At 41.5% G+C, this 17,677-nt stretch overlaps 1 protein-coding gene across 4 annotated transcripts in view; it reads left to right on the top strand.

Annotated features, from left to right (window-relative positions):
- LOC141144373 (sodium channel protein type 5 subunit alpha-like) overlaps positions 1-17,677 on the top strand; it is a 586,505-nt gene that overhangs the window by 414,418 nt on the left and 154,410 nt on the right. For all 4 annotated transcript variants that reach the window (XM_073630007.1, XM_073630006.1, XM_073630004.1 and 1 more), the window contains one exon: positions 14,705-14,728. In XM_073630007.1, the coding sequence (XP_073486108.1) occupies positions 14,705-14,728 (24 nt within the window). The remainder of the gene's footprint in view (positions 1-14,704; positions 14,729-17,677) is intronic.

The following is a 17,677-nucleotide window of genomic DNA, read 5'->3' as shown; positions in this document are numbered from 1 at the left end:
GTTTTTGGTGAACAGGATCGGATCGGAAGGCCGTTGGGTGTCAGCAGACATTTATTCACTGACATCTGCCGCTCCATTAAAGAGACTGGAGGGTCTGATCAGGTGCACCTGAAAAAACGGACAGGCATATCTGATTGGACAGCCCGTGTGATAGGGGCCTTAGTGTCTTTTGTTTAAGGGTCCATGCACACTAGGGGCATAAAAAATTGCATAAAAATGCTCATAGTGGCTCATATGCACAAGAGTTTATGAGCTTTTATGGGCATTTGTTTTTACAAGTGTTTTTTTTCCCAAAACATTCCCCTCTGCTCATTTTTTCAGTGTACACTTGAAAACGTGAACAATCCTAAATGCTGCGTTTATGAGCATTACATGTTTTCTCTGCTCCTCTCAAAAGCACAATGCTAAAGCTTTTTCTTTCTTTTTTGCCTCTAAATGCTCCTCTAAAAATATGCCTACATACCTACAGTAATGTGTAAGGACACCTAGGCTAACAAAGGGCTGCTTCTACAGGCTGGAGAACAAAATGCAAGATGCCTAAAAAAAAACCCACATTTTTTTATGGCCAGTGCTCATGGATCTTAAACCTAAGTGCACCTTAGAAAACATTATTGTGCAGTTAAGGGGCACCAGTAGTGTTAAAAACATTGTCAGGCTTAAAAATTACAGCTTAGTTTACATGTAATACCTACAGTTGTGCTTATAAGTTTACATACCCTGGCAGAATTTATGATTTCTTGGCCATTTTTCAGAGAATATGAATGAGAACACAAAAACTTTCTTTCACTCGTGGTTAGTGTTTGGCTGAAGCCATTTATTATCAATCAACTATGTTTACTCTTTTTAAATCATAATGACAACAAAAACTACCCAAATGACCCTGATCAAAAGTTTACATACCCAGTTCTTAATACCGTGTATTGTCCCCTTTAACATCAATGACAGCTTGAAGTCTTTTGTGGTATTTGTGATGAGGCTCTTTATTTTCTCAGATGGTAAAGCTGCCCATTCCTCTTGGCAAAAAGCCTCCAGTTCCTGTAAATTCTTGTAAATTCTTGGGCTGTCTTGCATGAACTGCACGTCTGAGATCTCCCCAGAGTGGCTCAATGATATTGAGGTCAGGAGACTGAGATGGCCACTCCAGAACCTTCACTTTCTATTCTGCTGTTGCCAATGACAGGTCGACTTGTCCTTGTGTTTTGGATCATTGTCATGTTGGAATGTCCAAGTACGTTCCCATGCGCAGCTTCCTGGCTGATTAATGCAAATTTTCCTCCAGTATTTTATAACATACTGCATTCATCTTGCCATCAATTTTGACCAAATTTCCTTTGTCTTTGTAGCTCACACATCCCCAAAACATCATCGATCCACCGCCATGTTTCACAGTAGAAATGGTGTACCTTTCATCATAGTCCTTGTTGACTCCTGTCCAAATATAGCATTTATGGTTGTGGCCAAAAAGATAAATTTTGGTCTCATCTCTCCAAATGACTTTGTCCCAGAAGGTTTGAGGCTTGACTCTGTGCTGTTTGGCGTATTGTAAACGGGATAATTTGTGGCATTTGAATAGTAATGGCTTTCTTCTGTTGACTCAACCATGCACCCCATCTTTCTTCAAGTGCCTCCTTATAGTGCATCTTGAAACAGCCACACAATGTTTCCAGAGTCCTGTATTTTACCTGAAGTTATTTGTGGGTTTTTCTTTGCATCCCGAACAATTTTCCTGGCAGTTGTAGCTGAAATTTCAACCTGACCGTGATTTGGTTTCAACAGAACCCCTCATTTTTCACTTCTTGATTAGAGTTTGAACACTGCTGATTGGCATTCTCAATTCCTTGGATATCTTGTAATATCCCTTTCCTATTTTACACAGTTCAACTATCTTTTCCAGCAGATCCTTTGACAATTCTTTTCCTTTCCCCATGACTCATAGTCCAGAAATATCAGTGCAGCACTGGATGAAAGATGCAAGGGTCTGTTAGGAGTCCAGAAACTCATTGACCTTTTATACACACACACACACACACACACACACACACACACACACACTAATTACAAGCAAACAGATCACAGGTGAGGATGGTTACGTTTAATAGCCACCCAAACCCCTTTGTGTCAACTTACATGTTATCAGGTCAAAATCACCAGGGTATGTAAACTTTTGATCAGGGTCATTTGGGTAGTTTCTGTTGCCATTATTATTTAAAAAGAGTAAACACAGTTTATTGATAATAAATGGAGTCAGCCAAACACTAACCATGAGTGAAAGAAAAGTGTTTGTGTTATCATTCATATTCTCTGAAAAATGGCCAAGAAATCATAAATTCTGTCTTCAGAAAACGTCCCTTCTGTCATTGAGGCCGGGTTCACATTGTTGCTGACGTGGCTCACAGCAGGGGTCCGGTGCATTCCTGTTCTCTGTTTTAGGGACAACTCAGGCCCAAATTTTTGCCTGAATTGGGACCTGAAACGGAGCCAAAGACGCACAGGACTCCTGTGCATTGCTCTTCATGGCTGCCCTGGACATGTATGAACCAGCTCCATTGCGAGCCAGTCACAGTCTCCTGTCATGCAAATTGGAATGCGGTGAAACTACCCCCCTGATAGATTTGTCCTGTCCTTGCATAGAAGTTGAAATGCTCTGGCCATTGAGCACTCCCCCAGCATAAGAGGAATGAGCATTTTACTTTGTTCACAGACCAGGGTATGTGCAGTGGACAGTTGTGAACAAAGGAGAGTGCTTGTACTTGTTATGCTGGGGGATCACTCAACAAAGTGTGTCAGCTTCCATGCCAGGACAGGGTGAATTTGCCAGGGTGTTTTTTTTTTTTTTTTTTTTTTTGGGATAAGCTTGGGGGAAGCAGAGATTGGCTAAAGATATGTCATGTAAACTAAGCTGTACAGTGGACAGTGCTTTTTACACTACCAGACCCCTTGACTACACAGTATTTTTCTTTTTCTTTTTTAAAGCCGAGCCTTTAACACTCTAGTATGCATACCAAGGCATACATCTCAATCTCTCCCTATCTCCTCTGCAGATTTTTTTTTAAATTTTAAATACCTTTTACACTTTAAATCCATGTTTCTTCTTGCTGGTCTTGTGACATCCCAAGATCCTTCCTCTTTTTGAATTGGAGGTAGGCAGTCCTAAATGCTGCAGAGAGCAACACTCTTGTAGCTACAGTAGTGCTCTACTCTGCAGCATTTTCCTATGAGAATAGGCCGACATAATAACTTACTCAAAGGGGCATGCTCTTCAGTGCCTGAGCTCACAGTAGAGCTGCATGATTAATCGTTAAGAATCGAAATTGCGATCTTTTTCCCTTCCCGATGTTCAAAACAGCATGTCACGATTCTTTTTAACAAGTGCAGAGAGTTCTCACAGCTGGAAAAAAAAAATTAAAAATCCAGGCTGCCTGCCAAGTTTTATCACAACAGGCAAATAAGTAGAAACAAAGTATCTTTTCGTTCTTTCATCAAAGGAAAGAACTCCGGTGTGTAAATGAAGGAGGTTTAACCATTTAAAGACCAAACCTTTTCTGACATTTGTTGCTTACAAGTAAAAATCATTATTTTCTGCTAGAAAATTACTTGGAGCACCCAAACATGATATATTTTTTTAGCAGAGACCCTAGAGAATAAAATGGTGTTGCAATATTTTATGTCACACCGTATTTGCACAGTGGTCTTTCGAACACAATTTAAAAAAAAAAATACACTTTCATGAAATAAAAAAAAAAACGAAACAGTAAAGTTAGCCCAATTTTTTTGTATAATGTGAAAGATGATTTTACACAGCGAGAATCGTGATCTTTATTTTAAGCAAAAAAATCGTGATTCTCATTTTAGCCAAAATCGTGCAGCTCTAGCTCACAGGAAATAGGGTATATGATGATAGCCATCATTTAACTCAGAAGAGGACCGACAGCAAGTTGCAGGAGCAGAGAGTCTGCAGGGGACTGTGCCAGAGAGAAGGTGAGTATTTCAATGAGTACCTGAGAGCTATATTTTTTATTGAAAAATCTGCTGGGCAATGGTTTAAAAAATAAGCTAAAGTTCTTCTTTAAAGGCCCGTGTATCATTAATAGTTGCCATATTTTTATTTATTTTTTTTACCTTTCTTTTATTCTATTTTGCTTGTCAGTGCTGTTGATCTTCTTAAGCTTATTTGCAGTCACTTGTATCTACATGAATGCAGGGTATGGCTATATGACACTTTTCTTGTGGTGGGATTTCTGATAGTGACAGCATGGTAAAACAGCCACTTATAGTCTTAATTAGGGATGAGCCGAACACCCCCCTGTTCGGTTCGCACCAGAACATGCGAACAGGAAAAAAGTTCGCTCAAACAAGCGAACACCGTTAAAGTCTATGGGACACGAACATGAATAATCAAAAGTGCTAATTTTAAAGGCTTATATGCAAGTTATTGTCATAAAAAGTGTTTGGGGACCTGGGTCCTGCCCCAGGGAACATGGATCAATGCAAAAAAAAGTTTTAAAAACGGCCATTTTTTCAGGAGCAGTGATTTTAATAATGCTTAAAGTCAAACAATAAAAGTGTAATATCCCTTTAAATTTCGTACCTGGGGGGTGTCTATAGTATGCCTGTAAAGGGGCGCATGTTTCCTGTGTTTAGAACAGTCTGACAGCAAAATGACATTTGGAAGGAAAAAACACATTTAAAACTACCCGCGGCTATTGCATTGCCGACAATACACATAGAAGTTCATTGATAAAAACGGCATGGGAATTCCCCCCAGGGAAACCCCGAACCAAAATTAAAAAAAAAAAAAATGACGTGGGGGGGTCCCCCTAAATTCCATACCAGGCCCTTCAGGTCTGGTATGGATATTAAGGGGAACCCCGGCCAAAATTTAAAAAAAAAATGACGTGGGGTTCCCCCTAAATTCCATACCAGACCCTTCAGGTCTGGTATGGATTTTAAGGGGAACCCCGCGCCAAAAAAAAAAAAAAAAAACGGCGTGGGGTTCCCCCAAAAATCCATACCAGACCCTTATCCGAGCACGCAACCTGGCAGGCAACAGGAAAAGAGGGGGGGACGAGAGTGCGGCCCCCCCCCCCCTGAACCGTACCAGGCCACATGCCCTCAACATTGGGAGGGTGCTTTGGGGTAGCCCCCCAAAACACCTTGTCCCCATGTTGATGAGGACAAGGGCCTCATCCCCACAACCGTGGCCGGTGGTTGTGGGGGTCTGCGGGCGGGGGGCTTATCGGAATCTGGAAGCCCCCTTTAACAAGGGGACCCCCAGATCCCGCCCCCCCCCTGTGTGAAATGGTAGGGGGGTACTTACCCCTACCATTTCACTAAAAAACTGTCAAAATAGTTAAAAATGACAAGAGACAGTTTTTGACAATTCCTTTATTTAAATGCTTCTTCTATCTTCCTTCATCTTCTTCTTCTTCTGGTTCTTCTGGCTCTTCTGGTTCTTCCTCCGGCGTTCTCGTCCAGCATCTTCTCTGCGGCGTCTTCTATCTTCTTCTCCTCGGGCCGCTCCGCACCCATGGCATGAGGGGAGGCTCCCGCTCTTCTTCTCTTCATCTTCTTCTTCATCCTCTTCTCTTCTTCATCTTCTTCATCTTCTTCATCTTCATCTTCTCTTCTTTTCTTCTCCGGGCCGCTCCGCATCCATGCATGAAGGGAGGCTCCCGCTGTGTGACGGCGTCTCCTCGTCTGACGGTTCTTAAATAACGGGGGGCGGGGCCACCCGGTGACCCCGCCCCCCTCTGACGCACGGTGACTTGCGGGACTTCCCTGTGACGTCACGGGGAATGCCACAGGGAAGTCCCGTCATGTCCCGTGCGTCAGAGGGGGGCGGGGTCACCGGGTGGCCCCGCCCCCCGTTATTTAAGAACCGTCAGACGAGGAGACGCCGTCACACAGCGGGAGCCTCCCTCCATGCATGGATGCAGAGCGGCCCGCAGAAGAAAAGAAGAGAAGATGAAGATGAAGAAGATGAAGAAGAGAAGAGGATGAAGAAGAAGATGAAGAGAAGAGCGGGAGCCTCCCCTCATGCCATGGGTGCGGAGCGGCCCGAGGAGAAGAAGATAGAAGACGCCGCGGAGAAGATGCTGGACGAGAACGCCGGAGGAAGAACCAGAAGAGCCAGAAGAACCAGAAGAAGAAGAAGATGAAGGAAGATAGAAGAAGCATTTAAATAAAGGAATTGTCAAAAACTGTCTCTTGTCATTTTTAACTATTTTGACAGTTTTTTAGTGAAATGGTAGGGGTAAGTACCCCCTTACCATTTCACACAGGGGGGGGCCGGGATCTGGGGGTCCCCTTGTTAAAGGGGGCTTCCAGATTCCGATAAGCCCCCCGCCCGCAGACCCCCACAACCACCGGCCACGGTTGTGGGGATGAGGCCCTTGTCCTCATCAACATGGGGACAAGGTGTTTTGGGGGGCTACCCCAAAGCACCCTCCCAATGTTGAGGGCATGTGGCCTGGTACGGTTCAGGAGGGGGGGGGGCCGCACTCTCGTCCCCCCCTCTTTTCCTGCGGCCTGCCAGGTTGCGTGCTCGGATAAGGGTCTGGTATGGATTTTTGGGGGAACCCCACGCCGTTTTTTTTTTTTTTTTTTGGCGCGGGGTTCCCCTTAAAATCCATACCAGACCTGAAGGGTCTGGTATGGAATTTAGGGGGAACCCCACGTCATTTTTTTTTTTTTATTTTGGCCGGGGTTCCCCTTAATATCCATACCAGACCTGAAGGGCCTGGTATGGAATTTAGGGGGACCCCCCCACGTCATTTTTTTTTTTTTTAATTTTGGTTCGGGGTTTCCCTGGGGGGAATTCCCATGCCGTTTTTATCAATGAACTTCTATGTGTATTGTCGGCAATGCAATAGCCGCGGGTAGTTTTAAATGTGTTTTTTCCTTCCAAATGTCATTTTGCTGTCAGACTGTTCTAAACACGGGAAACATGCGCCCCTTTACAGGCATACTATAGACACCCCCCAGGTACGAAATTTAAAGGGATATTACACTTTTATTGTTTGACTTTAAGCATTATTAAAATCACTGCTCCTGAAAAAACGTCCGTTTTTAAAACTTTTTTTTGCATTGATACATGTCCCCTGGGGCAGGACCCGGGTCCCCAAACACTTTTTATGACAATAACTTGCATATAAGCCTTTAAAATTAGCACTTTTGATTTCTCCCATAGACTTTTAAAGGGTGTTCCGCGGCATTCGAATTTGCCGCGAACACCCCAAATTGTTCGGTGTTCGGCGAACTTGCGAACAGCTAATGTTCGAGTCGAACATGAGTTCGACTCGAACTCGAAGCTCATCCCTAGTCTTAATCAGGAGCCCAGGGTAACACAATGTAGGAGCATAATTGGGTGGCAAGATTACCTTGTACAGGCGGTCCCCTAGTTACAAACATCCGACTAACAAACGACTCCTACTTACAAATGTAGGGAGACAACAGGAAGTGAGAGGAAATCTACCCCTAGGAAGGGAAATGTACTCCTGTAAAAGCTATTATGGGAAAAAAGGTATTTCCACTGAAGCAATCAACCCAAAATTTTCAAAATCCAATTGTCACAGGGACAGAAAGTGAGGTGAAATCTTCTGAACAGGGGCACAGACAGCAAAACAAACTTTACAGGGGTGTTAAACCTTCCCTATGCTATCCAAAAAGCTTAAAAATATTTTTTTGGGCTGGAGCTACACCTAAAAAATTTACCTGTTCCGACTTACAAACAGATTCAACTTAAGAACAAACCTACAGATTATATACAGCATATTGAAAATACTTTTGAAGGTAAATATACATACAAGTAGAATTAAATTCAGCAGAGCTTACCTTTGCTGGTCCCTGGTCGGCGTTGGCATCTACTCCCCATCTTCTTTCAGGTGTAGGTCTTCGGCCATCTTGCTTGGCCGGTGTGGAATGACGTCACTCCTATGCATACTCAGGAGTGAAGCCATCCTGGTACACAGGAACTGTGTTGAAATGTAAACTGGGCTTACGCACTACAGAACACTGTGAGCAGGTGGGTAGATTTATTTTATTGCACAAGAGACATTGCATGTCTCGTCTACAGTAAGGCCCCTTTCACACTACCTCAAAGTTGACGCAATTTCAGGGAATGCCTGTGTAAACTTGAGGTATATGGACTTCAACTTGAATGAAAGTCGGACCAAAATAGTACAGGTACTACATTGAAGTTGGCACGACTTCAAGTCGCACATATATGAATGGTTATCATTAGAAATCATGGGGAATGACTTCTCATGCGACTTTGCAGTCTCAAATTGCAGGACAAGTCGCACAAGTGTGAAAGGGGTCTAAAGAGCCTGCCTGTTCACAATTTTTTAATATTAGAGTTTAGTTCCATTTTAAATGATTTTACATGAAGGAGCACAAGTCAAATGTTGCTCCAAGGCCCAAAGGTTACACCGTTATTATTATTATTATACAGGATTTATATAGCACCAACAGTTTGCGTAGCGCTTTACAAAATGAAGGAAGACAGTACAGTTGCAATACAATTTGGTACAAGAGGAATCAGAGGGCCCTGCTCTTTAGAGCTTACAATCTAAGATAAAGCTTATCTCCAAGATACAAACAAATTTATTTTCAGATCCGATAGATTTAGGAGAACTAAGTGAAATTTTTACAAATATACTCTGGAATTTTTTTAACCTACAGTAGACTGGTATTGGTGTAAATGCTTTGCAGTGCCAAAAAAAGACAGCCCAACCTAGCCCACTGCATGCATACTTGTGAAGTTTCCCTTTATAACATATTGTCATTACTAAAAGCAATCAGAAATAAAGACTGATCCCACAGATTAGCAAGGAAGCTAATTAGGAAGCCTGATTACCATAACAGACACACTATAGCTTGTCATCTTGTTTTTTTGTGTGTAACTGTCCCAATTTATGGGATTTACAGTCAGGCTGTCTATGGGTCACTTTTTATACAAAACCTTAGAGACTAACATATTTTAATAAACATGCTTCATAGACTATAAAAAATTCTTTGGTCCTTTTTTATGAATCCTAATGAAGATGCACAGCAGAAGTTCCCGTGTCAACAAGCCCTATATGCTACATCCCAGTTTCTGCCCTGGGATGGGTATTGAGGAGCATCTAGAACAAATGTTCATATCACTTAAAGATATTTTTAAAATGCATCAAAAACATACAATGCGTTTCGGGGGAAAGTCCTCCCCCTTCTTCAGAACTTGAGCAGTGGATGTTATTAGAATCCCAATGAGATGTAATAGAAGACCTATTTCAGGGCTTGCTATGGACTGGCATCTCTTAACAGAACTATCAACTGCCGGCTGGAATTCACTTTTTGGGATGCTAATCACATAGTCAGTTTGGAAATTCTGACAATTAACATGTAGTAAATGTAACTAACTCCTCTTGTTGCTTTACACAATACTGGTAGGTACATGCATTGACTTTTTGGTTTGACATTAAAGTTTCAGATGCGTATTAAGCCTTGCAACAGGTACTTTAAGGACAACAATGATTCAATATTTTATCATCAGGGGCTTGTTAGCCTATCTTATGAAGCAGAGATTCCTACTTTAAATCAGGATGTACTATAGCATTTAATTATACCGATGTAGGAGAATGAATGAACAGCTGTGTGCCTGCCATCCCTGACTTTATCATTACCGCCTTCATTTTAAAGACAATATTGTTTGGATGAGTCACAGCAGACAATGATGCTTGTCCTTTTGATATGCACACACGCAGGCCTCCTGATGCTGGGAGAGGTTCCATTCTCTGCGCCCTGGGCTTTTCAGCAGCATGATTCAGCATTAGGATAGGGTACCAAGCTGGAGTGCACACAGATGTTTAATAATACTTTAATCCCTACCCCTGTGTTTTAGAGTGTCTGCATTTGCAAATAGACTAAATATGAACTTTTAAATTATTGTATGTTTGCAAGATTCTTTATTTTTCTGCTAACAAAAATTTGCCTGTTTTTGAACGCACAAGGGTGGCAGCAAGTGCAGAGGTTGTCATTGGTAAAGTGGGGGCATGTAGGACAGAGGTGGTGAAAGCAGGAGAAGGGAATGGGGGTCAAAAACAGAGGTGAGAGTGAGGGTTGTTATGCAGGTGTGATGCCGTTAAAGAAGAATGGGGTCAACTTTGGTATGAACGGTGTGGGGTGATGGGGGCGGCATGAAGGCACAGTGGTGGGCAGGTTTCAGGCTTGGTACTGAGATTAGGAATGCAGGCAGAATGGTGAAGGGTGGTTCAGGTGATGCTTGTGGTGACAAGAGGGGTGGTTGCAGGTGCAGGAGCGATTGGTGCCTTTGTGGGGAACTGTCAACTGTAACTCTGAATGCAGTCCTCCTGGCCAGCTGCAATGGTTGTGTGGGGGGTTGGTGGTGTGAGCTGCTAGGCCAGGGATTACAGTGCCTGTGTATGTCACAGCAGACTCCAGAGGCTACGGAGGTGGTTTGAACTGTCGGGGACAGAAATTAGAAGGTCATGTCCCATTGCAACATGTCCCATTGCAACATGTCCCATTGTAACATGTCTATTTGGATCTCACTGGCCTACATTTAAATGTCAATGCTGCTGTGCATGAATGGTAATGACATAGTGCTATTACCTTTCTGCCTCTACTGTGCATGTGTTACATGTTGACATCATTTTGGCTTATCCTAAAGACTACACTACCCCTATTGCAGGCCTGGATTTATAGTGACAGTGCTGCTGATCTCCTCTACTCCTCAGCACACAAAGTCTCCCATCACTTACATGTCCCATGTCAGGTTTTTCTAACTTGTAATAGATCAGACTACACCACACTGACCTCATGTAACCCTTTTTGAGGGATGAGTGCTTGGCTAAGCCGTGATACCGCACAAGACTAAAGGTAGAGAAAAGCAAACACTCCAACAATGTTCCAGAAATGAGAAACCTTTGTGTGGGACTATAGGTAATAGTTTTTATGGAACGATGTTGTAGTACTGGTTTTTCTCTACGTTCAGGTTTTCAGCTGTCTATGTCTCAGCTAGGTAGATGCACTCTCTCTATTTATCCTTGTGATCATTGACCCCGAGATAGAAAGTGAATAGTACAAACTACATTTTTTGTCACGAAAATAGGAAAAAGAGGTGATTTTTTTTTCAATGGGTACATTGGTTCTGATGACAGCTGTCAAAAAGCCCATACACACGATAGGACTTTTTGACAACAAACATGCAAATTAGCTGTTTTAAGGCAACATCCTGCCGTGTGTACGCTCCATTGGTCAAACTTTTTCGGTTTTCATCAGACAAATGTTGGCTGTGCAAACAGACAAACTTTCCGGCAACAAAAGTCCTGTGGTGCAAAATCCTATCGTTGTACACAAGTCCATAGGACTTTAGTCCAAAGTACAAACACGCATGCTCAGAACCAATGCAAAAGATCAGACAACAATACAGGAGTTGATCAAAGGGTGGCGGTAAAGAGCTGAAAAACCACGTGATTTGGTGAAAGTTGGCTGAAAAGTCCTGCCATGTGTATGCTTAATTATTTTACGGCCGACGCCCTTTGTACAAAAATCCACGGGAAAGTTTTTACAAAGTCCTATCGTGTGTATGGGCCTTAAGAGGGGCATTACCCTCATTTTGAAAAAAATTCCTCTTGCTTCCTGTTGTATCTTCAAGGCAGAAAGTCATCTAAAATCTCCCTAATGGGACAAAGACAGCAAAAATACAAGAAAAAAAGAATTGCCAGAGGTTTTAATTGCATATAAATTTTGTCTTTTGATAAACTTTATTGAAGCGGCCTTATTCTTAATCTTAGTAGGTGTATAAATACACCTCTAAAAATATGTCTTCAAAATCTTTTCTTCTTTTCTGGGTTTTTGCTTTTTTATTTGTTCCAAAATTACTCGCTCTGTGTTAATGTGTTATCTTAGGGGCCAATTTATAACGCCACAGTATGTAAGAATTTTTTTTTGCACAGGTTTTGGTGTGTGTAGCCATTCATTTTATGGAGGATAAAAAAGTGCCTCTCTAATCAGTTAGGTTTAGTAACATGGATAGTCAATATAGATGTGTTCAGAGGGCATGGAAAAGGGTCACTAGTGATGGAGGAAATGAAGACATGTTTTTAAAGTGACTTCACTCTTTGTCACCTCTTGGATCTTTTTTTAGTAGATTACCTGTAATGTGCTGTAGAGTTCTTTCAACACACCTGCCTGGCAGCTTCCTTGCAGCTGCTCATGTTTCTCCATTCCAACACGTTACTATCTGCTCCATTAGAGATGTTACTGCGGGATGTGAGTGCAGTGCTGAAGTCCTTTGATAGTGATGATAGGTCCCCTTCCATCACCTACTTGTTTATGCCACTCACTCTCCACATTGCCTGATGACTTCATTTAATATTTTCTGTAGGAACAGTGTGATCTTTTGTATTCTCAGCATTGCATTTTATTTTATGCACTTTTAAAGTATAGAATAGTATTGCATTAAGGGTATTTTGAGCTCATTTACTAAAGGATTTGAAAACCTTCACACAATAAATTATGTGAATACTGACTTTATTTATCTAGTCATGTGAAAAGCATGTGCACATGATTTGGTATGCAACGCGATCAATAATTTGAAGTCATGAATAGGGGAATTAAAACAAAAAACAAAAAAAAAATGAAATGTATTGTATATTTAAAATTAATACGAGTAATAAATGACTCGTTTTAAAATTTCTTCCTCTTCAAGAGAATGTAAACAACTTTTTGGCTGATTTACGAAAGGAGTTGAAAAGCTCCACTTAAAAAAATGTGTGAATTGTCACTTTCATTATCCAGTCATGTTAAAATCTGCACATGATTGGGTATACACAGTGAACAGGTGTTTGCTTTTCTCAAAACTGGATAATTGATGTGAATATTCACACAATTTTTGGAGTGAAGATTGACAACTAGTTTAGTAAATCAGCCTCACTGGATCACTGGATCAAGGGCCATCCTGGTATTAGTAAATGTGTCCAGCTGAGGTCTGATTCTTGAAATTCTGGCTGCTTGGCTATCAGGCTCCCCCTCTTTAAGGCCTTGTTTACTGATGGGGAGTGTTTTTACTGCTCCCCCTGAAGCTGCAAAGGCAGCGAACAAGGTGCCCATATGTCACAGCCTCAATGATTTAGGTTGTGGTGCAGCAAAATGTATTCCTATTGTTGTACTGGGCGGGCCATATGGTCCTGCTGAACTGATCCATTGAAATGAATATAGTGGTGTGGGTTTTTAGAAGTTAAAACATGCTTCCTCAACAGTTGCCAAAATACTCCAAAAGAGCTATCCACCACGGATCACTCTCCAGAGGCAACACAAATGTAAACTAGCGCTAAAACAGTGAGTCTCTGATCTGGAACAAATATGCAGACTTTTCTCTGACTTTCCTGATTTGCATCGTTCTTGCACATTACAGCCAGGTAATTAGAATTTTCAAAATGTTGCTTTAAGCCAGTGAGGTCAGTAAGGAACTTGCTTTCATCTTGATCCGCGGTGTGTATTTATGCTGTCTAATATAATGAGAAGGCCACAGTAAGGCCTCATTCACACGTGTGGCCCCACAATCTGTGGTGGATCACTTTTCAGAAGTGGTTTGCAGGCATTCAGAAGACAATACAGCTGTCTCCTGAATGGCTTTTTTTTCCAATCCCAAGGGGTATTTAGCATTGCAATAACATGTTGCAGCTGCGTGCCCAATGGTTGGCACACAGTTGACTTCAATGGGCAAGTTTGGCAAGAGGCATCACTTGCCAAACGTGATGTTACAAGTTAAATTTGCTGCACTTTGATGCTACAGCTCTGTGGATAGACTTAAGTGTCCAATGGATGGATTGAGCCAGCAACACTGTAGTCCATATAACAATTCATTGGTGACTGGTTACAAAGGAGTGAAAATAAAACAAAAAAAAGCTGACGCATTTGGTGAGAGCCTTAGTCATACCATGCTACGACTAAGGCTCTCGCTGAAACGCATCAGCTTTTGTTTTATTGTCACTCCTTTGTAACTAGTCACCAATACATTGTTATGTGGACTACAGTGTTTTTCTGGCTCAATCCACCCATTTGTCTTGTTTTGGTGTGCATGGACACACTGGGCCCAGGCACCATCTCGTTGTGTGTGCTGCCCTGCTCAGACTAGACTTAAGTGTCCACCAAGTTAGTTTGTGGGGTGAGGGTAAAAAAGAAATCAGTTTTTACCACCCCATTGCTGTCCATATGTACTCAGCCAAAGGGGGGGGGGGGTGAAAGGTGGGGCGTCTATTATTTAAATATAATTTATGGGATGAGCATCCAGTTGCTTTTAGTCTGCGTTTATTCATGTCTGCGTACAACTGTTAAAAGAGAAATTGCACCTACACTGAAATAAAGGATCACATTACATGAACTTGTCCATTTGCTCTGTGCCTCATTTGCTATGACAGCATGACAGCAATACAGTGTGACTGTGCTAAAGATGACCTGCACATTGTCACTTGTATTAAAGTTTTAATGCAAGGTTTCTGGTCTCCTTGAAACTCTCATACTGTATAAATGATTAAACCAAGTACTTTCATACCTGTCTTCTATGATCTCAAATTAAATAGAGGTTTATTTTATCATGTATTTCTTTCTGCTGCTCTTGCTATGTAATAATGAATATAATACTTTTATTTTGTGTTTATCTTTGCTTACACTGCCCTTGGCTGATATTGACTCAAAGCAGTTGGATGATGTACTTAAAAAGGTATGTCCAGTATTTGTTCTTTGTTGTATGGAATTTTACAGTATGGGAGATTTTATAGTTAGATAGTTACACAGTTACATAGTAGGTAAGGCTGAAAAAAGACAATATTCCATCCAGTTCAACCTGTGTGGGTGCATGTGTATCAGTGTCTATAATGCTTTCCTATATCCCTGTATGTTGTGTCCTATACAGGCAAATACAAAAGACATAAAAGAGAAAGCAGCATTAATCCCAAGAACAAAAATATTATATATTGCAGTTTACCAACCCATAAATGTGGTGGCTGCATTTGTTTCCTTTTTTAGGCTTTTTTTTCCCTTTATTTTCACGTGGATAAGGCAATAACACACTTCCTGTGTTAGGGTGTCTCCGCTATTTGGACACAGCATTGTCACCCAATGGAGAAGGTAGTGTTAGATGCATTAGCAGATTTAGATTATGACTATATAGACTTGACTAACAAACTAAAGCAGAACTCCAGCATAATACTTTCTTTACCAATTGCCAACCAGCCGCCATCATTATACTGCGGCAGGTCAGCGCGATCCCGTGAGCCGTCGTAGCTATAAGTCGGCTCCTTTAAGCGGGATAAGAGGCTTAAACAACAGACTTAGGCTGACCATACACGGTCCAATTTCGAAAGAATTTTATTTTGAAAATCAAAAATTTTGTGCGTTTTGTGATCCGATGGTGCCACCATTGATTTCAAAATTCGACCAGCTAAGCCTTCGATTTCACCTCCTGTTGCTACAGAAAATAATTTTCATGGCTGGGAATCTTCTTTTCTTTCTGGGAAGTTTCTTTTCTTACACATGCGCATTTCTTTTTTGATGAAATTTCTTGCACGATTCTCCCATCATTGATAAGAAAATCGTTTGTTTTTCAAAAAATTTCCAGCATGCCCGATTGCTTAAATTCGATGGCCGCACGAAAATCAGCTGTTGCTGCAGCCCATGGTGCAAAATTCAAACAAAAATTCTTAGATAAGATTTTCAAAAGAAAATTCTTTCAAAATTCGACCCATGTATGGTCTGCCTTACTGGCAGGACACCAGGTGAAAAAAAAAGAATAAAACCCTACAGAAAACCACATCTAAAGATTGGTTAACTTCAAATATATAACATTTTTGGTTTTGGGTTTAATACTGCTTTAAAGTGATTGTAAAGGCAGTTTTTCTATTATATATATAAATAAATAAATAAATAAATATATATATATATATATATATATATATATATATATATATATACAGTATATATATATTCTATTAAGATAAATCAAAAAAATATAATATACTTTCCTGTCTATTTACAAATGCTAGCGGCATAAGGCTTCAATGTCAATGTTGACTGAGAGAGTGAAGAGGAAAAGAGGAATTCAGGGCTTCTTCCCTGCCAGACATGGCTGAGCTGTATACATCTTAGAACTAGATAGTCAGAAATAAACATTCTTTGGCAGGTAAAATAGCTCCATTATATATGCAATTCCTTTGTATTTAGCTGTAGGCACACAATGGCTATACAGGGAAAAGCCGCATTAGTCACAGGCCTACTGTGTTTAATGATAAATTCAACCCTTTTAGGGTCCAAAAATGGTGCTATGACAGGCATTTGGCTTTTTTTTTCAGCCTACGAAAATCACCTCTATGTTAGTCTATGTGTTCATGCACACATAGGCATTAACAGGCATATTAGAAGGGGAGCATTTACAGGCTGAAAAAACCCCACCAAAGCCCTGTTCAGGAGAGGAGCTGAAGAGCAGAAAAAATGCTAGATGCGCCTAAAGATGTCTAGATTAGGGGTGTCCTCTGATGTGGCCCGTGACCTCAAACAAGGGAAGTGCATGCCCATGCTCTGGGATGGTGGGTCGGCAAGCCTAGTTTACAATCAACTGGTTGCCGACCCTCCATCTAAGAGCATCAAAGTGCATGGCGCAAGTACTGGCAGCAGAGTAAGTAGGCGGCTGTGGAGGGAGCAAGAAGAAGAGAATGTCAGTGTATTAGGTCGCTTTCCCACTAATCCTGCAGGTGCAGCGCGGTGCACCTGTGTTTTTCTTGCGGGAACAATGCATTAAGGTGTGAGCGTTAATGCAGTTCAGTGGCCAGAATAAATTAATATTCTCACCAATTGAATGCTTTAATGCTCAAATGTCAGACGTGCCTAACCTGTGTGCAATATGCGGCTTTGGGTGTGTTTTTTAAGCAGCTTTTTCCCACCGGGTGTTCTGGTGATCAGATGGCCTAAAACAGACACCCTGTGTGCATGAGGCCTTACTTGTAAATTGTGTTTTTCTGTCACAGAACATGGGAAAGGACCCTTTGTGCTTTGGCACTGTGTTCATACAAAAGAAAGATGTATAATAGGATAAAAGAGGTGGTCAGTTGCAATGTTTTTCTAAATTAATTACACCTGATTAGATGTTTGAAGTAAACACATCCTTGCTCAGTGCCGGAACAAGGTCATCCAGTGCCCAGGGGGAGGATGCCCCACTGCACCCCCCCTTCCCCTAGGGTTAGGGTCAGGGCACCCTCATCTCTGCAAAACCATTGCGCCCAGGGCAGCCAACCCTACTGCCCACCCCTTGTCCTGGCCCTGGGCTTACTTCATTTCTTCTCACCTACCTTTATACTTTAATAAATCAGGTCAAATGAATCAAGCAGCAGTCTGTTCCCTTGTCTCCTAAAACCTTGCTATTGCATACTTCATCCTATATTAACTTCTTACAGATTTAGGCCTATGCATCTGGAATCCCCCAGCTACTACTATTTTGCATACTGTCTCTATGTGTATTTATTTATGGTGCTCTGTATTCAAAGTCAGGTTTAAACTTCATAGAATATGGAGTCTTGTGTTATGAGTCAACCTCGTTATTTTATGTCAGCTAGACATTGCTTGAAAAAAATAATAATTTCCAGCCATATCACTTCGGCATTAAACACAGTATTGCAAT

The sequence above is a fragment of the Aquarana catesbeiana genome, linkage group LG05 (genome assembly GCF_042186555.1).
Source record: "Aquarana catesbeiana isolate 2022-GZ linkage group LG05, ASM4218655v1, whole genome shotgun sequence".
NCBI lineage: Eukaryota > Metazoa > Chordata > Amphibia > Anura > Ranidae > Aquarana > Aquarana catesbeiana.
The sequence above is the reverse complement of the archived record's forward strand: the minus strand, read 5'-3'. Positions and strand labels throughout refer to the sequence as shown.